General features: G+C 37.0%; 4 protein-coding genes across 9 annotated transcripts; 1 reads left to right on the top strand and 3 right to left on the bottom strand.

Annotated features, from left to right (window-relative positions):
- The first annotated feature begins 388 nt into the window (after window positions 1–388).
- LOC109167624 (methyltransferase-like protein 23) lies at window positions 389–7,006 on the top strand. 2 transcript variants are annotated; one of them, XR_002051881.1, is made up of 8 exons: window positions 389–577; window positions 682–786; window positions 1,033–1,119; window positions 1,993–2,043; window positions 2,829–2,922; window positions 3,018–3,102; window positions 3,213–3,483; window positions 6,996–7,006. XR_002051881.1 is itself a non-coding variant. In XM_019316679.1 (7 exons), the coding sequence occupies exons 1-7, from the start codon at window positions 416–418 to the stop codon at window positions 3,388–3,390; spliced, it is 762 nt and encodes a 253-aa protein (XP_019172224.1). In that variant the 5' UTR covers window positions 389–415; the 3' UTR covers window positions 3,391–3,627. The 2 variants fall into 2 exon arrangements, 1 of the variants encoding a protein (XP_019172224.1); XM_019316679.1 differs by lacking the exon at window positions 6,996–7,006 and having other exon boundaries at window positions 3,213–3,627.
- On the bottom strand, window positions 3,530–6,659 carry LOC109167623 (aspartyl protease family protein 1). 3 transcript variants are annotated; one of them, XM_019316676.1, is made up of 10 exons: window positions 6,151–6,656; window positions 5,903–6,041; window positions 5,264–5,499; window positions 4,955–5,179; window positions 4,730–4,868; window positions 4,561–4,634; window positions 4,351–4,450; window positions 4,199–4,256; window positions 4,004–4,075; window positions 3,530–3,896 (listed from the first exon to the last, which is right to left on the bottom strand). In XM_019316676.1, the coding sequence occupies exons 1-10, from the start codon at window positions 6,462–6,464 to the stop codon at window positions 3,691–3,693; spliced, it is 1,563 nt and encodes a 520-aa protein (XP_019172221.1). In that variant the 5' UTR covers window positions 6,465–6,656; the 3' UTR covers window positions 3,530–3,690. The 3 variants fall into 3 exon arrangements, with proteins under 3 accessions (XP_019172221.1, XP_019172222.1, XP_019172223.1); XM_019316677.1 differs by having other exon boundaries at window positions 3,533–3,896; window positions 4,730–4,865; window positions 6,151–6,654; XM_019316678.1 differs by lacking the exon at window positions 3,530–3,896 and having other exon boundaries at window positions 4,062–4,144; window positions 4,187–4,256; window positions 6,151–6,659.
- A 215-nt stretch (window positions 7,007–7,221) lies between the features above and the next one.
- On the bottom strand, window positions 7,222–10,008 carry LOC109167626. Of its 3 annotated transcripts, XM_019316683.1 has the most exons (5): window positions 9,509–10,008; window positions 9,095–9,131; window positions 7,902–8,849; window positions 7,745–7,808; window positions 7,222–7,655 (listed from the first exon to the last, which is right to left on the bottom strand). In XM_019316683.1, the coding sequence occupies exons 3-5, from the start codon at window positions 8,069–8,071 to the stop codon at window positions 7,464–7,466; spliced, it is 426 nt and encodes a 141-aa protein (XP_019172228.1). In that variant the 5' UTR covers window positions 8,072–8,849; window positions 9,095–9,131; window positions 9,509–10,008; the 3' UTR covers window positions 7,222–7,463. The 3 variants fall into 3 exon arrangements, with proteins under 3 accessions (XP_019172228.1, XP_019172227.1, XP_019172226.1); XM_019316682.1 differs by lacking the exon at window positions 9,095–9,131 and having other exon boundaries at window positions 9,698–10,008; XM_019316681.1 differs by lacking the exons at window positions 9,095–9,131; window positions 9,509–10,008 and having other exon boundaries at window positions 7,902–9,078.
- Window positions 10,009–13,385: 3,377 nt separating this feature from the next.
- On the bottom strand, window positions 13,386–16,264 carry LOC109167622 (CSC1-like protein At4g35870). The gene has a single exon (XM_019316674.1). The coding sequence runs from the start codon at window positions 16,080–16,082 to the stop codon at window positions 13,572–13,574; it is 2,511 nt and encodes an 836-aa protein (XP_019172219.1). The 5' UTR covers window positions 16,083–16,264; the 3' UTR covers window positions 13,386–13,571.
- Window positions 16,265–21,236: the final 4,972 nt, after the last annotated feature.

Here is a 21,236-nt window from a genome sequence, read left to right as displayed (position 1 = left end):
ATAGTCCACCTATTATAGCAAATGAAACGGACAGGACAGTTTAAACGATTCGAGTCTAGATTGAATTTCGAGTTAACATGTCTGTTTGACACATTTGCTTGAGATTGAAGAATTTCACCTTCTTGTGAATAGAGCATGAATGAACGATAATGGACCGCAAATTATTCTGTTGACTCAGTTCACCTTACAAGGTGGACCCAAGTTAAAAAACACACAATTTATATACTGAATTTTCATAATTTTATATACTAAACGATCATAATTTAAATTGTGAACATTTAGTATATAAATTGTGTATTTTGACCCGAGTCAATGGACCATATGGGCCGAAAGAAATGCTGGCCCATTAAGGTTTCTGTTGGACCGGTCCGTTTTACAACCCTCTAAACTTGTCCATGTAGGAAAAAAAAGGCGAATGCCGGACCGGGAACTGCCCGGCGGAATGGAGGCGAAACGAGAGAACGACGACGAATCTGCCGGGACGTCGCCGGCGCAACAAGAAATGACTACTTTCTCCTGCCACCATTTCGGAAACTCTGAGGATACAGAGGATGGATTCTCCATCACCATTATTGAGGCTAGTATCTGGTATCTGTCTTTAGTTCCCCTCTATTGTACAAAACGCCGGAAAATTTTCCAGAATCTAAGTATAGCCTATCCCTCTGGTTGTTTACTCATCAGAACATGAAAGAAGAGTACGGGCTGTTCGTGTGGCCGTGCAGTGTTATTCTAGCGGAGTACGTTTGGCAACAAAGGTCACGCTTTTCCGGCGCCGCCGTTGTGGAGGTATAATTCACGCATAGTTTCTTCTTCTTCTTCTAGAAGAAAGCTTTAATAGGTTCATTTTCAAAATGTGCGTATTTTTTTTTGAGTGACAAGAAAAACCTCAACTATTATATGAGGTGATTTTAGTTAGCAAATGACTAAAGAGGTAAAACAATCTAGTTTGCTCATAATTGACAGATTCAAATTAAGAAAGTTAATAGGCCGCTCTACTGGGAGTAGCTAATAACCTGATTATTGATTCTACAGCTTGGTGCAGGAACTTCATTGCCTGGATTAGTTGCTGCAAAAGTTGGGGCAGATGTCACGCTGACAGATGATTCAAACAGACCTGAGGTGTGGGTTTAAGATAATTAATGATGATTATTGTTTTATTTTTACCAGTGACTGGTTTCTTCAAAAATGGGAATGTGTTTGTAATTTGTATGTGCAAGGTATGTTTACTATATGAAAAGTTGAGTTGCAGTACAAGATTGTTAAACCTTTCATGGAACATAGGTTGAAATTCTAGTTAAGGATTGTAATAGGTTCAGCACCGAGATTGTTTCAAACTCTAAGAGGGTGTTTGGTAAAATGGAAAGTATATCATTTTCCAGTGAATTTGATTGGGTAGAAAGTGATTGACAAGCATGGCATTGCCCTACAAAGTAGCAATTCTTGGGAAATCACTTTCTTGTTTTGGTGGAACCACTATGAGGCGGGGTTCTAAGTTTCCTGGGAATTTATTTTATTTTATTTTATTACAACATTACCTTTGTCAACAAGCCAATAAAAACAAGTTGCTGTCATCATCTTCATTGTTGCGGAGTGAATTGCAGAAGAAAAATGCAGAGGAAGTCTGTCATCTGAAAACCATGATCTTGTCTATGGCACAGACGAACTTTTCTAGCAAATGAGGTTGCATTGCCCCCCAGTTTCAAACTTGTTTGCACAATGCTCTTGCTCTTAGTATTATTTCCTACCTGCCCACGATTGTCGCCTTCCTGCTTGATATCCATCTTTTAAAGTTAAATAATAATGAAGTCGGCATGAAACTGCAAAAATATATATCGCAAGAAAATCACATTTGTTGAAGAAATTCAGTACCTTATATTCTTCTTATTTTCTTTGGAAATCACTTGGCACTAGTTTATACCTGGCTTGCGTTTCCATGTATAGCTAGCTGGTACGTTTTCTGTTTCTTATAGTTCTTTGTTCATGGATCTGCAGGTCCTGGCTCATATGAGAAGACAGTGTGACTTAAATAATCTCAAGTGTAAGGTAAACCATGTTGCTTTGTTTGTTATGAATACCGTATGATGCATGAAATATATTATATAGTCATAAATCTGTATATTAAATTTCAAAAATAAAATAAAGAAGTTAAAATTTCTCAGTATATGCTGCAGGGGTACTCTCTATGTCCCAGCTTATGTGCCATGGCTAAATTTTCACTTAGTTTTAACTAAGATATGATAATTTGAATATGAAGCATCATATTATGCAAATTGAATCTTTGTTACATAATTGGAAAATACCCGTGTTTCCCCAAAAACTTGACATTCATTGTAGGACAATCCCAACCAAGTTGGTCAGGTTGTTGACTTGATACAAGGTTACAATTTCGACTCCTAATGGGGGTGACCTATTGGACTTCTTGGTTTTTGCCAGTCAGTTATGGGCATCCTAGGCTGGTTTACCTCATTGTGGTCCTTTGCCAGCTAGGGACACAATTCGGGGTTTACCTAGTGTATACCCTTGGGTAGTGGCTACGGGTTTCCCTCGTCATCCAAAAAAAGATAAAATGCATGAAATGTATAATGCAAAGAGGGAGAGGCCAGGAGCGTGAAATTAGTATCTATGTCTTTTTTCTTCGGTACTTCTCTTCTAAGGAGTATTATTATTGAAATTTCTTGTTCTTCTGGAGTTTTATTGTTATTATGCTGTTTAGTATTATAACTGCCAGACGGGATACAGAATGGCTGAACTTTACTACTTTATGCATATAAGTCTACAGGATTTTTATCAACAGACCTATTGATTGCTATTTACATGTTGTCTCCTAGATTATGGGTCTTACATGGGGCCTGTGGGATTCATATGTCTTCGATCTGCACCCAAATATTATCCTTGGAGCTGATGTGCTGTATGATGCAAATGGTAGAATGCGTTTAAAAAAAAAAAAAAAAAACATTTTTCTACTTTCTTTCATCTGTCAACTGAAGCTGAATTGTTATATTGTATGGTTTGTCAAGCTTTCGATGATCTCTTTGCTACTGTGACATTTTTGCTCGAGAATTCTCACGCATCCAGTTTTGTAACTTCATATCACAATAGAAGGTACTTGTCTTTCCTTTGCAAATTGCAATTACCCCCCTTTTTTGGATCTACTATTGGTTCCCATTTCTTATCAGGTAATGCCTTGTGTTTTCTGTTTAAACAATGCACAGTGGGCATCACTTGATTGAGTTCTTGATGGTGAAGTGGGGGTTGAAGTGTGTGAAGCTTCTCGACGGGTTCTCGTTCATGCCAGCACACAAGGCATCCGGATTGAGTGGCGATATCCAATTAGTTGAGATCACGTTGGACACTACACGAGAGAATTGCAGAACGATCCCAACAAGTTAAATCAATCAGTAATGGAGCGTACTCAACCGAAAACTACTCTTAGATTGTAAGTCAACAGCTTTATCTTTATTTCTTGCATATAGTATTGGTTTGGTAAAAAAAAACAGGAGTTTGTTGTCGTTTCATAACAATGCTCATAGAATCAAGCCGAGGAAGAACATATTTTTTGTCATTTATATTGACATTATATCTACAAAGCATTATAGGATCAAAATGGCCTGCAAAAACTGCAGAAAACAATAAATTCTACCTAAGCTAGTGATTAGTACTATGTTCAACAGATAGATATATTGAGTCTGTCTATACAAGGAGGGCAAGAAATACTAGGCAGGAGTAGATCAGACCAAAAATAGGCATTTGATAAACTGAGAATGCAAATGATTTTTGAGCAAAATTGGTCTTTCCATCTTGTTCTGTGGCGGTGGCATTGCCTCCTTGGCCAACAGCTACAGCTGGTTGCACGCTGGTTTTGTTTAGGGACATGGACGCCTTCTCTATGTCATAACCTGTGTGAGAACCGCAAACTCTTGGAATTAGGTCTACCCGAGACATAAATTTCATTCCATGTTTTGGAAATTGTACTGTGGGGATTTGGATAGGTCAGAGAACTCACAGTCGAACTTCTTCCACCCGAGAGTAGCCTTTTCTCGATCAAACACAAACCGGTATCCTGTCATAAAGTTTTCTAGGAAAATGCAAAAAAGACAGTAACAACATTAACAATTATGCTTTGTAAGGGGGATTATGCTGTGTAATCAGGATGGGCCAAGATTTTGAAATAAATATTGCGTTTACACAAGAAACTTACGCCCAATTATATTGTAATCTTGGCTCTTCAGAACAGCAAGGCAGTATACAAGTTGGCTCTGAAAATTATCGGGCAGGATAGAATTTAGTCCTAATCCTACAATAGGATTTATTACGGGGGGAGAGAGTATGTGAAATATACGAAGATTATACCTGCATGGACATGACAATTATTGGATCATAGACGACAAGATGACCTCCGCCTTTCATGGTTAGGCTCATAGTAGGAACCAAACTAGTACTGGAATTAGGGCTGTGAATATCGGGTGCAAAACGAAGATAAAGACAATAAGGACCCTGACAAAAGAAGCAAAAACCAAGAAAAGAAAAGCTATCATAGACTTCATAGTATCTTAGTCTGACCTCATTTCATAACAATACTCAAAGGGGATCCTTGGATCAAGAGCGTACCGTGCATCCTGTATTTGAGAGTGGAACTGAAGGAAGAAGACGACAACAAAAGCAAAATAAGCAGAGTAGGATAAACCTTCAGTCCTGGCTATATATACAGATTAAGAATATGAATATTTACACTCTCTGTAAGCTTTGTGTACGATGGGTCTTCTAGATATGTGAAGGAAGTTCCAGTATCAAAAAGTGCCGCAAACTCAGAATCAATAATATTAGTGCCAACGCGAATCTGTGCTACGCTGACATTGTATCTCGGGCTGCTTTGCAGTTCCAGTAAAGAGGGTTCAGAGAATGATGAAAGAAAGAAGCAAAGAAAACTACTTATTTTCATTTGATTACCACTTACTGCAATGGATTCAAATTGAACGGGGTTTCTTCCTGGTCTAGGCTTCCTTTATCTCCAAAGTTAATTCTTCCTACTCCATCGTGCCCGAAGCACATGGAGAAAGAATCTGCTATGTATCCTTCCTGGGACAGAATACTAGGGACCGATATTTTCTCGAAACCAAGCCCGAATAACCCATTAGGAGCTGCAACATCCAGGAAAGAACCAGTTTGTACTTGTCCACAGCTGCACACTTAAAATTGCACCTTTATCAGATACTCCTATCTGAACTCCAGTGCTGAATCTATATACGATAGATACTAAACTCACCCGAACACAACATATGCCTGAACAAAGTCGTCTTCATCGTCATCTGTTTTCAAGTGCAGGATATCCTCGACCAGTATTCCAGATGTTGAGGTCTCGGATGAGAGATAAGAAACCGAGTAAGGGCAATGGCTAAATGTACCAAGGCAGTTATTACGATGATAACAAAAGCTGTTGCTGCAGGTGACCTTCTTGCTCGTCGATGATCCATTCAGGTTGTATATGCTAAGCGCAAAATCCTGCAGCATCAAAGCCACAACACATAAACGGTACATCTTCTTCCTGCTCAAAATTAGTCTGCCATTCACTTGACACTCAAGATTTGAAGTGGTAGTATCTCAATTCCTCATCTTTTTAGAGAACTATTCACTTCAATACAAAAAAAAATACTAAGAACACCCGCACGGGTAGCTAAGTTGGTTCCTCGGTGGCAGATTATGGGCAGAACTCATGATCGAGCCCCGACACCCGCAGTGTGGGAGTCACACCTAATGTGACGGGCGGTCCTCCCACCTAATTAGCCGCTGAATCCTATCTAGCGAGAGTGTGGGGGTCTCGGGCGAGGGATTTCTCGCATGCAAAAAAGACTAAGAATGAATAAAAAGCTTGAAAGATAGAAAGGATAAGGCAACATTAACATACAGAATTGTATAGAGTGGAATCATCAGTAGATGTACAGTTGCCACAATCACAGGGAACCCAAAACAAATCACTCCCAGTATCCAGGGCCACCAGAAACTTCATCCCCGGCGTCCCCAGAGTCACCGTTGCGTAATGCAAACTACATTTCCAAGATGAAAAAAAAAAGTGAAAGCAAACTCACATTAACAATTACCCAGAACAAAACAAAATTATGGGTTAATATAGTTTTCAAGAACTGGAGATCTTACAATCCCAAAGAGCTGATCCGGAAAGTGGAATTTCCATCTGCGAAAGTGAGCTTGCCGTCATCGGACTTGGACAGTCTCCGGCCATGTAAGAACCGGTCGTGGGTCGCCAGCTGGGTATAATAATCAAGACTGCCCTTGGCCGGCCAATTGTCGACCGGGAAAGACACGCCGCCGCCGGCTCTCTGCGCCGCCAATTTCTTGACGGGATCGGAGAACCGGTGGTGCAGTTCGAAGGTGAAGATGCGGGCATGGGCGATGAGCTGAGACGACGAAACTAACAACCCCGTGATCAAGAAAATGAGAAAAGAAACCATTTTTTTTTTACTTATCAAGATCTGTTACAGAAGCCTGCCGGGATCTTGAATTAACGCCGGCGGGAGTGATTATTAGATTTAGAGAGAGAAACCCGGCAAGTGAAAAAACAGTAAAGTTTCTGGCAGTTGAGGTAGTTGAGTAAGGTATATTACTTCGTCTTGAAGTCTTCGTTACCATGATTAGTGTTAACGAGTACCATTTGCCCGAGTTAAAGTTCTAAAGATTCTACCTTTAAATCTTCTGTTTGAAGCTTATATAATGGCCCGATTTGCTAAAATAATTAGCCTATTAGTCAATTTTGATTTATTTGACCATTATTAATTATTTAACTTAGTTAAAAAATTAATATAAGTGTTTAGTTAATTAGCTTTTTGTAATTTCAAAATGTTAAAATTCAAAAAGTTTACAAATAATTGCTCAAAGCAGTTTTTTCAAATAGCTTTTTGAATAAAGAAATTATAGCAAACAATTATCAGCTAACAGCTAATTTACCAAACATTTTTCTTCAAGCAGCTAATATTATCAACTAGTTATAACTTCTATTTAACCCAATTTACCAGACATTTTTCTACAGTCAGCTAATATTATCAACTAGTTATAACTTCTATTTAACCCAATCAGCTAACAGCTATCAGCCAATAATCATTTACCAAGTAGGCAGTAGGCAATATTTGAAAGAGAAAAGATTTAAAATTCTAATTGAGTAAAGATAAGAAGTGATAGATGCATAATTTTTGAACAAGAGAGAATTTTGGGTGTGATAAAATGGCGAAAGAAAAGACCTTTTTATTATGCTTAGCGATCACAACAACATTAATGATATTATTTACATGTTACATTAAAGGGATCCCATATAATTGTCACATGCATGCATGCAGTATTTACATAAAAAATAACTCATTATCACGTACGGTTTGGACAGTGTGCTAAGCCTGAGAAAGGAAAAATTGTGGTGGGTTTTCCACCATCTCTGACGCCGAGAGCTCAGATCTCAGGTCTCAGGCCGGGGAGGCAGAGGTGAACCCAAATTTATCAGAAAGCTTAGTTCGATTTAACGGCGAAAAAAGCTCCATTTGATGAGCAAATTGCACGTCATGGATCAACGGGTTATCTGTCCGGCCGGGAGGAGAGCCTGAGTAACACGAGGGCGAGCACCCACTGCACATTGTTGAATCCCGTCCATCTCTTACCTGCATCATAATTTTTTATAAAAACACTGTGTCAGATCAGACGCTCGTTGATGCCAAATTGAACGATGTGTTTTGTCTTCTAAACTGACCTTTTGGTGGTCACCACCGATTATGTTGAGAATTTCACTTCTTCCACCATCAAAACTCGTTTGGCTGATCACATTACACACAACATGGAACCATTGACATCAAAAACACAAAGAATGGCAACCTTAAAGAAGGTTTAGGAACTAAGGAAATGTGTACCTGTGTTTGGTGCATCTGAGGGGCTTGAGGAACTCAGGGAGAGCGGTGGAGGCGAGTCGTCGCGGTTTAGGGCAGAGAGGGACCTCATTACTACCTCCATGGTTAAGCATGATTGTTTCATTATATGTACCAACAAGATTAAGGTTGCTTTTCACTTGTAAGTGATGCATTATATTTGGATTTGGTAATTTAACCAACTCTTTCTCACTTATTTATAGCTCATTCGAGATGGTAAATGGATAGAGTTTATCTCGGAGAGGGGGAGAGAGAGGAGAGTAGTTATCAGTTATAGAGACAGATCTGTTTAAGTGAAGGGCAAAAGCCAACTGTTTGGTTGAGATTTGTTTTAGGGTAGACATTGACCAAAACATTTCATTGTTGTTCAAACTAAAGTAAATTCTTGAATTAATCTTTGACCAAAACCCAAAAATAAAAATTAAAAAATTGCTTAACAAAAAGGGAGAGACTATTAAGAAGATTGCCCAAGCAACTGGATCATATTTGGCAAAAGCTACTTATTCAGCCCACAACATATATAAATCTTGTTCAGGGACCATTAAATATAAAGATTACCTCGTGCACTACCCAAGGCTGGTTTACTTTCTTGCGATCCTTTGCAAGTTAGGGTCACAAGGCGAGTTTACCCAACGCACACCCTTGGGTAGTGGGTGTGGGTTTCCCTCGTCACTCACTCAAAATACAATTATACAAAGATTACAACTGAGATGAGATTCAATTTTCAAGCAAAATTTTGCAGTAGTTCTTCCTCCTCCCAACATTCTTCATGCTCCCAGATCCACCAGGAGTTGTTGGGGGTCACTCAAATATTGGAATGTGCATAGTGACATCGAAAATCTAACAGTCGTTGCGCAAGACAAAGCCGGCTAATACATAGCTCCAGATCATCTTGGGGGACTATCCAATAATTTTCCATGCTACACTCCATCTCTGCAAATATGTAGAATATATAAGGATTAAAGATATCATGCAGGGTAACAAGGCATGTCATATAACATAAAATACATGGCTATTTGAGGTAGATCCTTTGACAGTATGAAATTTTTCATTCTGTGAAAATGGTGCTAAAGAACAAAATAACAATATTGTTGATGATAGACAACATCATTTAAACAAGAAACAATAAGTATTTGTGCATAGCAAAAAAGAATCCCTGAAAGGCCAATCAATTAAACTATCTGTCCTTTATGCCATCCCCTTCTTCATGTTTCTCTGAAATGATAGTGCCATATTACTGGTGGTAGAGATGCACAACAAACATGTAAAAGAAAATTATCCGAATAAGCAAACAGCAAAAGAAAATTGAACAAGGCACTATTTTTTAAACCTTAAACAAGCAATATAAAATGTTCACAGCACAATAGCACATTCAGTTTCTTTAAGACAGAATGCAGAACAGAGAATTTGTAAAGCCTAGGTGGATTTGTGGTGAGCAAAAGGAAAGCATTGCCCTTGTTTCCACTTGAACAAAACTGTGAATTTGGTAACTAAGTGGACTTGGAGGGAGGTTTCATCAAAACCCCAGTGACCCAAAGCTTGAAGGAATAAAAGGAAGCTCATTTTCAATGCCATCCAGACCAGAAACTGACCTGGACAATTTGTCATACAGGTAGTATGCAGTCACTATGACATAACACCTCTGTAAATATTAGGCCCTAATTTCCCCTTAATCTTGCAAATTCTTTGTAATCACGACAGAACTTTCAGAACAAGAGAATTCACGCAACCCACTGAAGCAATAACAGCAAGAAGATATGGATACTTGCATGAATTCATACCATGTTTTATCGCCAAAGATTGAGTCACAGATAAGTAATCCACTGCCCACTGCCAATTTTTCGTCATTTTTTTTTCAAAACAACAAGCTTTCACGAGATTTATTTGTAATTGGACATAGAACAACAAATGAAAGATTAACAAATTTACAAATTGAAACAAAATATAAATCTATAATCTACGAAGTACGAACAGGCCTTGAAGGGACTGAATAGGGTTTAGCGTTTGGCGATACTGTTGGACAAATCCCACTCTCTACTGCTTACAATTGAATAGTCAATTCAGTCCCCAATTTACATGGTGTTTGGAAACAGTTTCTCACATTATCTACTTTTATTTAATTTTTTTAATTTTGAGAAAAAAATTTAATTGCTAATCAAAAGATGGAAAAGTAATTTTATTTGGGGTGTTTGACAATTAGATGATAACTGTTATAAATATTATTATTATTATGGCCATTATCACAAGACCTTTCATTTGCCTTATATTTATTCCATTATTTATGTTATAGAAAATGAAGGGTTATATGGATGTATATATATACATGTTCAAGGCATAATGAAAAAGAGAACTTGTGTTCTTGAGTTCTACATTCTTGTATTATATTTTTCTCTCTACGCTTCCATTACATATTGCAATATTCTTCGTACATACAATCGATGTGTTACCGTACAACTATCACACGAGAACTAACAAGTTGATAGGCCGAATTACAACAATAACTGATTAATTTAGAATGGTTAATAATTAATTGTGTTAATTATTTTGATCTATTGGCTATTTATAAAAATGTATAAATTGTTATTTACTCTTTATAAGACGTAAGTATATTAAGTCCGGTTCCCTTCGAGTGGCACAGAAACTGGCCCCACAAAGAGAGCTCACTTGCCACTTGAGCTACCCTGTTGGGTTTAAGATATAAGTATATTGTCTTATTATATCATTGCTGTAATGGTATACAATTCAATATATGTATTGCTATATATACAGTACAGTTCATCCTTCATCCCTGCTTAAGCTTGCTTCCTCCACAGTACAGCTTCTGGAATGGTATACAATGCTGCACCTTCCTCCTCTCATTCATCTCCTGCTTCTTCTTCTTCTTACTCCCAATATCATCCACTCCATTAAGCAACTTCATCTCTCCCGAACCACTACTGCATATATATACACTATATTCAGATCAGATATATATATATATATACGTATTATGCATGGCAGGGAAGGGATGGGATTATGGGAACATACACTAGCAAATAATCGAATAAAGAAGTCGCCGGAGATGGAAGCTTGAAGTAGGTGATGGACTTGACACGAGCGTAGGGGAAATAATCTCCCCATTCTTCTTCTTCTTCTGCGGTATTATTTGTATTGAGTCGCAGCTTTATTTTGAGCTTCATCATTCCAACACGGAATGGGTCTGTACTGCAGATCCACATGAAACACAGAACTCCTCTCCCCAAATTAACCAGAGGATTGAGACGATCATTGATGTTTGGATATGGTGGTAGCATGACATTAGGGTTTAATGTTTCGAACCCAAGAACGCCTGGATTCGGGTACCATTTCCGCAGGGTTATAGAGTAAGCCGAGACGGCCGGCAGGTTGGCGTTAAAACCCACGTAGAAGTAGATAACCCCGCGCCTGCAAACTCCCCTGCTGAGACTAGGAGTGGGTACCGGAGGTTCTTGATGGTGGATCGGTAATGGCGGATTGGCGGTGTTAGTGGTAAGGTTATAGTGTAGGATGCCGGGAAAGTTGGAGCTGGTGAAGAACAGATTGTGCGGTAGGCTCGCTACTCCGCCGTGTGCGGTGGGCGTATTCCTGTACTCAACTGCCGGCACCGTGGCGGCGCCGTCGTCCATAACCGTCGCAACGCCGCCGCGGGGAAAGCGACTCCAGTAATTTTCCGGCAGGCGAGGAAGGCGGCGGCAGTGGAGAAATTCCGGCCGGCGGTTCGAACTGCACGTTCTTGGGAGCGCGTAGATCACGTCGTCACCGTGGCCACAGAAACAGAAACCATTCATCGCCGTTAGGGGGAGGCGGAGAGGTGGGGCGGGAAGCAGGCGGCGTTGGGGATCCCGGGTGTCTATAACGCTCACTTCCCGTAGACTTCGTCGGCGGGCTCTCTGGCCTGCCGGCGGCAAGCCGCCGTCCAGGCCGCCGATGAGAAAGATGCAAGTATCGACCGCCACGGCCGCACTGTACGGACGCGGGGAAATGTGGAATGCCGGAATCAGAAAACCGTCGCCGTCCCTTTGGACTTCATTCGATGCGGGAATGGCGTACCAGTCTTCGCCGGATTCATCCGGATACGGCACCCTCATGTACAGAATTCCTTGTACTCCCGCCATATTACTTTTCTTTGAACATATCTTGAAACTCTACTGTTTATGTATTTTTTTTTTTTTTAAAGTGTTGTGAATATTAAATATTAATAGATGTATTATATTATGACAATACCTCTTTATTATCTTTAATAGTTGGCAAAAATATTTGACTTGGATCTTTAATTAATGAGTTTAAAAATCCTACCAGTCTTACCGATTAAAACCGTCTCTCATAAGTGTTACCCTTAATAGCTTTATAGTCATATTAGAACTCTATATATTAATAGTAACATAATCTAGGTCTAACCACAGATCACATTAGGTGTTCAGTAGAGATGACAATGTGTCCCGTCCCCGACGGGGATCCCGGCAGAGCCCCGCCCCGAAAGAAACGGGGATGGGGAACATTTGTGATTCCCCGTTGGGGACGGGGACGGGGACACCCCTCCCCGTCTCCGAATATATATATATATATATATATATATATATATATATATATATTATTTTAATTTTTGAAATTATGACTTAAATTTTAAAATTTTTATTATTAAAATTAAAAATTATTTAACATTTTGTCTAGAAGTTGACGGGAATGGGGAATTTTTATCCCCGCCTAATTTCCCGTGGGGACGGGAAATATTTCCAATTTCCCGTGAGGACGGAAAATATTTCCAATTTCCCGTCGGAGACGGGCCCTGCCCTGCCCCATTGTCATCCTTAGTGTTCAGTGTATAAGCATATATTTGTTTATTAGTAGAATATAATATATTTAAAATTGCTATGTTTTTTTATTATTTATGAATTGGCACATATTTTGGAGTATAATTAGAGAGTAAATATTAGTATCGTTTTTCACTACTATCACATTATTATGTGATTTATTAAGAGGAAGTATGCTTTTATAGTTTTAGTCCTCCAAATTGCTTTTGTGAGTGTTGCTTATTAAAATAGTTGCTGGTTCGTATGTTGCCTTAGATTGTAATAGTAGAAGGGTAATTTTATAAGATTTTTTTTTTTTTTTTAAAGTAGAGTCAAATATGCATCGCACTACACACGAAAATGTTTTACCCATATGACTGATATGGTGGTTACCGAATTAAATTTTTTTTTTTAAATAAATTATTTGAGTAATTTTTTTAAAAAAATAAATTATTTGAGTAATTTTAAATAAATAAAGACCTCACCCCTCTCCCCGCCATCGTTTCCAATTTGACGGAGATAAGAACCACCACCAGTTATCTTCGTGTCTCAACTGTTAGCAATCTAAGTTGGTATAGTGATTTTCTTAATTTGAATTAGTATAAGGTAATCTAGGTTGTTTGCTACACACTCTTAACTAATAATCAGAGTAGTTGTTAGATTAACCCATCAATTTGGTTCTAGATTAATACAAATAATCATGTGGTTCGTATACTCTAACATATGCACACTTTATCCCTAAGAAAAAATAAAACGAAAAGGGGAAAAGCAGATGAGGAAGCAAATGTGCTATAAAAGAAGAGATCATATATACAAACTGACAAGAAGAAACTAAAAAGCACATATATCATTGAGCATAAGAATCCCATTCAAATGCAGGTTGTGAGAACACCTCATAATCAATGGGTCCATCAACAATGTTGTCAACAGTCTGTATGCCTTGCAATAAAGCTGGCTCAAAACCGTCGTTATCGCTGGGCAACAGTTTGTAAGCTACTAGCAACAATAGTGTGAAAATGGCTTGAAGCTTTGTGGAGTCTCCGCGAACTGAGAAGAACAGCAGCATTGATAGGAGGAATAAGACGACGCAGAAGCGCATGATACACAATACTCTATCCATCAAGCTCCCATCGTTACCAGCAGGGAATCCTCGGACTCTGTAGACGAAGAGGAAGTTGTACTTGTCAACAACGTATCTGTATCCGAAGTAAACTGCACCCACTGGAACCACAAGCGGGGAAAATGCAGAGTAGAGCAGGGTGAGGGCAAATATCGTCAGATTAAAAGCATAATATTGCGCAAAATCAAATGTCTGTTTGGGCACAGGGGAGGTTCTGCTGACTGGAGGATATTCAGACAGATTTTGTGCAGGGAAATCGATTTCATGTTGAGAGGAATCACGGAGAATCCCATTCCCAATCTCACCACCCACCACATATGATGTCCTTTCAGAAATTAAGGGCCTGCTCAGAGTATCTACATCTTGATTTTCTAATGGATAATCCTCGCTGCGTTCTGGTACTAGCTGAACCATGTCATTTTTCCTAAACTTCTGAAGCTGCTTCTTGATCCAGGGTATTGGCGCCAGCAAATCGAAAGATATACCCAAAAAAGTGCTCGTGATTAAGAATGCGAGAGATGAGAGGCACGTCTTGGTCAAAAAAGAAGAACTCATATACTCCTCAATCCTTTTGCAATCTTGCCCATCCAAATAACATTGGCCCATCTTTATAAGTGCACTCTCAAGTGAGGACTCCACGAGAGCTCTAAGGAGAATAAGATTTACAAGAAAGAAGCAAACCATTTTCAATAATGCCGCTCTTTGCTCTCCAGACACAGTAAGATGTCGTTCAAATTTAGAAAGATGAGATAGAACTGATGGGATGATGATGTACATGCTAACAAAAATAAGAACATTAGGCAGAAACTGAAAGACTATGGCAGCAAACCAGCTTGAGCTCTGCACCCAAGCAAGCCACATCTGTGCATTATCCATTGCCTCTGCATTAATTATTCTCCATGCACTCTCAATGGCACTAATGACGGCAAGGGGGGAACTGCAAAACAAAAGCATCAACAGCAGGCATGTATTTACAAACACCCTGCGCAATTTCAGCGAGAACTTTGTAGATCCCAGATGGTTCCAATATATGTCAGTTGCCAGGGGGGCTCTCTCTACTTTCCACTGGTTTCTCTGAAGTTGCAACTCTGTGACAGAAAAGAATCTTCCATATCGCCTTCTCTTCTCATTGCGAAGATCCTGAACTGCCTTATTAGCTGTATATACATCCTTAAAGACCACAAATGCGACCCCAGCTCCCCGGGCTCGTCCATCTTTGTATGATGCCATTTCCATTTCCAGATCAGCTCTCAATTCTTGCAACTTTCTCAATCTCTCCTCATATGAGAAACCCAGCTGATTAGCAACTTGATACCGTAACTCTTTGCATCTCCTCCATATGTCACGCAACCTCTCCATTAAACCACTTTCACCCCCTCCGTTATCATCATCCTCTGCCTCACCAAACATGCCCCGGGACTCGATCTGTGCTACCAATTTAGAAATGTCTTCCCGAACTTTCACCAATTCTGTAGCTAAATCATCCAATGCACACAAATCCATGGGCACAATTACTCTATATACTTTTCCAGGGTACTTGTGCTGAAAATAATCCAACAATGGTGTCTTATCAAAGCCTAACGTTTTTGGTATGCCCTGTACCATTATAGTAAAAATTGCACTAGAATTTGCACTTGGTTGACTGGGATTACCATACACATCTCTAAGCCTAGTTACTTTCAACCTTAGTTGAAGTTGATTTATACCGTGATGCACGAAGAGAACGACAACTACAACAAATATAAAGTGAATCCAGAGCAAAGGCGAACCTTTTTCTATATGATTGATAGTAGTTTTCGAGAACTCATCAGCAATTGGAGCCTTCCCAGCGTACATATTGAGCGGAAGCATCACAGTGACGGCGAGAATCGCGAGGAATAGAAGAATGCCGGAGCTTCCACCTTCGATGATGAGGAACTGGGCGGCGTCGGCACCACAGTGGCGGGCGATCTCACCGCCGGTGGCGTGCCAGGCAGCGAGGAGCTTGGAGACAATTGCGGTGGGCCCCGGCATGCGCCTATGGTCGCTGCGAAGCTTAATTAACACAAAGATGAGGAGGCATGTTAGGGCTCCGATGGCGGAGATGTTAAGCAGGTACTGTATGTTGCCGTACCATGCTGTACCAAAATCGAACTCTCCATCTCCACCGGACGGCGGCGGAGATAGCGTGGAATCCATCCCCGGCGACGACCGAGGTGGGTATATGGAAGCTGAGTGAATCAATTTAGGGATTGCCATATATGTATCTCAAGTCTCAACTCAACATCACAGGTAGGGCTTGTGAATTGGGAAAACAGTTGATTCGGGTTTCGGATAACAGAATTCCGGATCCATAGGGTTTTGGAAATCGGGTCAATCGATTTTGATTTGGAGAGGAAGAAGTTCTAGATCGAGGATTGAATTGGTAGAGAATATTTCAGGATTCCTTCTTTAATTCTTGATGGTTGAAATTACTTATTTATGGGCTTTACCCGACAAAATTAGCTGTCAAACTAGATGGGCCCCAATTCTTAAGCCCAAATATACGACATTGGCAAATTATGTTCACATTACAAGGTGGACATGGTTCCAAAACTGTTCATAACTATAAATATATAGTTCAACAATTATGAATATATAATTTTATAATTATGAACATAGAATTGTAAACATAATTATGAATATATAGTTCTGTAATTATGAATATAGAGATTCAATAATTGTGAATATAAAATTTAAAAATTATGAATATATAGCTTTATAATTATGAACATATAGTTCAGTAATAATGAACATAGAGTTCTGTAATTGTGAATATAAAGTTCAATAATTATGAATATGAAGTTCAAAAATTATGAATATATTTTATAACTATGAACATATAGTTCAGTAATTATGAACATAGAACCGTGTCTACCTTGCAAGGTGGACACGGTTCCACAGCATAACGATTGTACGACATTGAGTTGTTATACCATGGACCAGGGTCCACCTTGCAAGGTGGATCCTGGTTCTAAACAACGTATAAATTGTGTATTTTTAGTATTGAAATTATGAATTTATAGTCTAAAAAATTGTGTTTTTGTAAGAAAACGTCGTCGTTTTGGACCCGAGGTCCACATTGCAAGGTGTTCCACAAGTTGATGCATTAGTTTTTGGCAAAACATACATGAAATATCTTTAACTAAAATTGGATATATATGAATATAAGTAGTAGAGCAAAATCATGGTTGAATTAGACAAGTAACGGTGTTTGACCAATACATACCATGCAGCAAGGCAGGTGATGTATGACTTAATTTTTCACCAGAATTTGTGAGTGCTGAAGATTATTATTAATATATTCACGTGGTCACCAGAAAAAGAAATGCTTGGAAAGACTTTTTTGGAGCCCTCTTTTAGGCAGAAGATAGGTCATCCATGTGAAATGCACTGGTGAATGTTTTTCTGGATTTTAAGATTAATCCCAAGTCTCCAACCTTATTTAAATGGAAAAACAAAAATATATATGATGTTTTGTAGTGTTTGTGAGCTGCTAACTAATGCCAAACTTTCCCTAACCATGATTGTAAGTAGTAATAAATTAGGGACAAAATTGAACCATCAATAGTTTGAAATTAATTAAAGAGAATATGAAAATTTTATTAACGAAAAGAAAATAAAAACGCATACAATGGAACTATGAATGTGATGATTTTATAGATTTTTTGTTAACTTCAGAAAAATGATAAAATACAAAAAAGTGATGATTTATAATAATTTTTTAAAAAATGAGCGATCGATGAAAAAGTATGAATGATGAACTATAGACAAATCAAAGTCAACTGTTAAAATAAATACGGATAAAAAAACTTGAAAATAAATAAATAATATAAGCATAATAAATAGAATAATCTACATGAAGAATCTTATTTTTACCATAAATACATTCCTAAAATCAAGTATAATATCCTAATCAAATTCTATCCCTAATTAAATTCTATGTATATTTTCTATTTTGCCTCGCTGACATTTTCGTAAATAATTGAACATTGAAGTGCAAGTAGCAGTTTCGTATAGTGCACCCAAGTGCAAGTAAAATATATTACAAGTGCAAGTAAAATGTATTACAGGTGTAAGTAAAATTTACACTGAGTATCAAAACTAAATGCACCTAACGTTATAACTAGGTGCATGAATGTTAACAAGACAAAATTACATGCACTTGTAAGTGAAAGTAGGTGCACTTGTAAGTGATTTTATCTGCACTTTTTACTTGCACCAGCTACTAGCACTTATAACACATTTACATGCACAAAAGTTCGAGTTACTTTCGAAAATGCCACCGCGTCATTTTTTTTATAATTACATCTGATTCGTTGATTTAGACACGTGGACGACGCTGAATGGTTCTTATTTCTCTCCTGGGCGACCATTCGCATGAGAGAGTGCACCTATATATATATATATATATATATATATATATATATATATATATATATATATATATATATATATATATATCAACTTATTCACCACCAACAATATATAGGGTAAGGAGAAAAACTGCACTAGGAAGATCTTGTGCAATGGGTTTGATCAAACTTGTGACTATTTAGGTTCAATAATTATACACCCGGCCATTAATATAAATTAAAAAAGGAATAATACGTCATCTGACTACCCTACGTAAAATGTAAATAAAATAAAACAAAGATAATATATATTATTTTTTACTTTAACTTTTAGAGAAAAAAGACAGTAAAAATGAAATATATTACGTATATTCGTCATAAACCGATGTATATTAGAAAAAAACTTATGTAGAATCTTATTTTTATAGTAGTGGCCACGCTCATTTGGTCACCACTTCTACATGCAATATATATTAACATAAATATACACACAAATACGCACACATACACTATCTGATAGTATACACTGAGCAAGCACCGATCTTATATAGAATACATATATTTTTCGTTCATAAATTGCCCCTTAAACTGTATTTGACTACTTTAATTCACGGTGTAACAAAAAAAAAATGTTCATATCAAATTTGCTTAACTGGCCAAAAGTATTGACAAAATTTTGTACATAATATAATGACTGCTTTGGATCAAACAACATATATCAATGGGGAGTTGAAATCAGAAATGAAATGCATGTATCTTATCTAGATTATGATAGAGTTTGATTATAATGTTTGAGATAGGGAATCTTATTATTTTTTTAGGTTAATTGTTGTTGAAGCTAGGGATTCTACTCATTTAGCCTATGCCCCTATAAATGGAAATTTAAGGATAATAGCACATACATTGGATCTAAAAAACAATTTAAACCATATCTTTGAAATATCGCTTAGATAAATCATAATTCGTGTGAATCTAAATTTTCATCCCACCCCCACCTTATTAGGTGAAGCACATTCCTAACTAGCTCAACTTATTTTGATAACTCTAATCATTCAATAATAAATCATTCAACATCTAAAATAAAGTTGATATGATTTTTATGAATATTTTCCTTTTTTACCGGCTTGTAAAATATTAACTTAAAAAAGCATTTAACAATTTAAAAAAATTCTAAAAACAAAAAATCTATTAAAGCATCATACTTGGATCGGAGATAGGAAAAGTGAATTGAAGGTTGTCCCTTTCAATTGTTTTCATCATTTTATATATGTTGCTTGTTTCAATGGAATTACAAAGTCATTACTATTATCCCTTTCAAAAAACAAAGTCATTATTAATATCATGAATTCATTAAGGCGTGTTAGAACTTCCAATGTAACAACTAACAAGTACGGTAATAATAATTAAAATATAATGATTTAACTCAAATTGAATAATAATTACTTTGTAATTTGTATATTAAATTTTTAATAATGATATATATTATATTTTAATTCATATATTAGTAGAGTTGTCAAAACGAGTCAGCTTGACCTACGACACTGGTTGGCCCATCTCAGGTTTATCCATAAACAGGCCAGGCCGGGCCGTTTTTACACTGGTTGAGATTTTTCGAACCCAACTTGTGTTGGACGGATTGACGGGCCAGCCCATTTATTTATTTTTTAAATTTATATACATACATATAAAATATATTTTAATTAATTTATATGTAATTGTGTATGGTATACATATAAATTACTATGTGTATTGATTAATTACTTTATACGTTAATCATTTATATGTAATTGTGTATGCATATAAATTACTATGTATATTGATTAATTACTTTATACATTAATCATTTATTAATTACTACATATTGATAATTATTTTGTTTTTGTTAAATTTTACATGATTTTTTAAACTATACATTGGTCAAATTAATTTTCTTTCTTCACTTATTATTATTATTTTTTTTTGAATGTCACTTATTATTTTATTTAATTTTTAAAAAGTTTTAAAATTTGTCTTATTTTTGTTTAATAGTATTTTCAGGTGATTTTAAATCATACACAAAATCATATGTAGCAGAGTTATATGTGCGTCTTACACTAGTACAGAGCAACTAATCCGCGATTATAGTAAAAACAACAGTCACAGATATTAAGGTTGTGGAAAACCTTGAACTTTGTAAAATATAAAAATTGAGAGTTTTTTTTTTCTTTCTAATTTGGAAAACAACAATTTCGAATTATCCATTTTCCAGAAATTTTGTAAAATTCTCCATTTATGGTTTCTATTTTTTGGAAATTTTTTTAAGAATCAGAACAGATTTGTGGTATATATGCACAATTTTTACTATGGCCTCTTGTTAGAAACATGATTACACGAGTGCTCTGGTTAATCTATTTAGTTATCTTCAATACTTCATTGTAAAAAAAAAAAAAAAAAGTGAATCCCATTAATGGTCCTATTGTTATAGGGGCTTTTCCAATTTTAGTTCACCATAATTATTTTTGTCACATTACGTCCACTATTATTAAAAGTGTTCAAATTTTAGTCCATTTTAAGATTTTTCGTGGACTAAAATAAGAACACTTTTAATAATAGTGGACGCAATGTGGCAAAGATAATTATGGTGGACTAAAATTGGAATGATACCTATAACAGTAGGACCCAAGGCAAAAATAGAATTTACTCATAAAAAAATTAAGAGTGTGTTTGGTTCGTACATGGGAATCGGAATCAAAATGGGTATCAAATCCTTGGTAATGGTAATGAGTTTTGTTAAAAGTATTTTGCATGTTTGGCAGTATAGGGTGGAATGAGAATAATTATCAATATTGCTGTTTGATTATGTATGAGAAGGGATAATAGAATGAAACCCTTATTTTATTAGGGAATGAGTTTTTCAATTAAGGAGTTATCAAAACTCATAGTAGTGTTCTCAAAACCTGTCAACCAAAGAATAAGAATGACTTTGATATCCATTCCTGATAGCTAAATCTGTCAACCAAACACAAAAGTTTTGAGTTAC

This window comes from Ipomoea nil, unplaced genomic scaffold (assembly GCF_001879475.1).
Source record: "Ipomoea nil cultivar Tokyo-kokei standard unplaced genomic scaffold, Asagao_1.1 scaffold3169, whole genome shotgun sequence".
In the NCBI taxonomy this organism is placed as follows: domain Eukaryota; kingdom Viridiplantae; phylum Streptophyta; class Magnoliopsida; order Solanales; family Convolvulaceae; genus Ipomoea; species Ipomoea nil.
Note: the sequence above shows the minus strand (reverse complement) of the source record. Positions and strands in the feature narration are given on the sequence as shown.

Excerpts from the sequence above, each read along its gene's own strand:
- LOC109167624 (XM_019316679.1), top strand. The coding sequence starts at position 416 with ATGCCGGACCGGGAACTGCCCGGCGGAATGGAGGCGAAACGAGAGAAC. Across the intron at positions 578-681 it reads TCTCCATCACCATTATTGAG|AACATGAAAGAAGAGTACGG; the intron begins GCTAGTATCTGG and ends TTTACTCATCAG. Across the intron at positions 3,103-3,212 it reads ACTTCATATCACAATAGAAG|TGGGCATCACTTGATTGAGT; the intron begins GTACTTGTCTTT and ends AACAATGCACAG.
- LOC109167622 (XM_019316674.1), bottom strand. The coding sequence starts at position 16,082 with ATGGCAATCCCTAAATTGATTCACTCAGCTTCCATATACCCACCTCGG.
- LOC109167626 (XM_019316683.1), bottom strand. The coding sequence starts at position 8,071 with ATGCATCACTTACAAGTGAAAAGCAACCTTAATCTTGTTGGTACATAT. Across the intron at positions 7,809-7,901 it reads CTCAGATGCACCAAACACAG|CCAAACGAGTTTTGATGGTG; the intron begins GTACACATTTCC and ends TAATGTGATCAG. Across the intron at positions 7,656-7,744 it reads TCGGTGGTGACCACCAAAAG|GTAAGAGATGGACGGGATTC; the intron begins GTCAGTTTAGAA and ends ATTATGATGCAG.
- LOC109167623 (XM_019316676.1), bottom strand. The coding sequence starts at position 6,464 with ATGGTTTCTTTTCTCATTTTCTTGATCACGGGGTTGTTAGTTTCGTCG. Across the intron at positions 6,042-6,150 it reads CGGATCAGCTCTTTGGGATT|TTTGCATTACGCAACGGTGA; the intron begins GTAAGATCTCCA and ends TTGGAAATGTAG. Across the intron at positions 4,869-4,954 it reads TTCAATTTGAATCCATTGCA|CAGCCCGAGATACAATGTCA; the intron begins GTAAGTGGTAAT and ends GGAACTGCAAAG.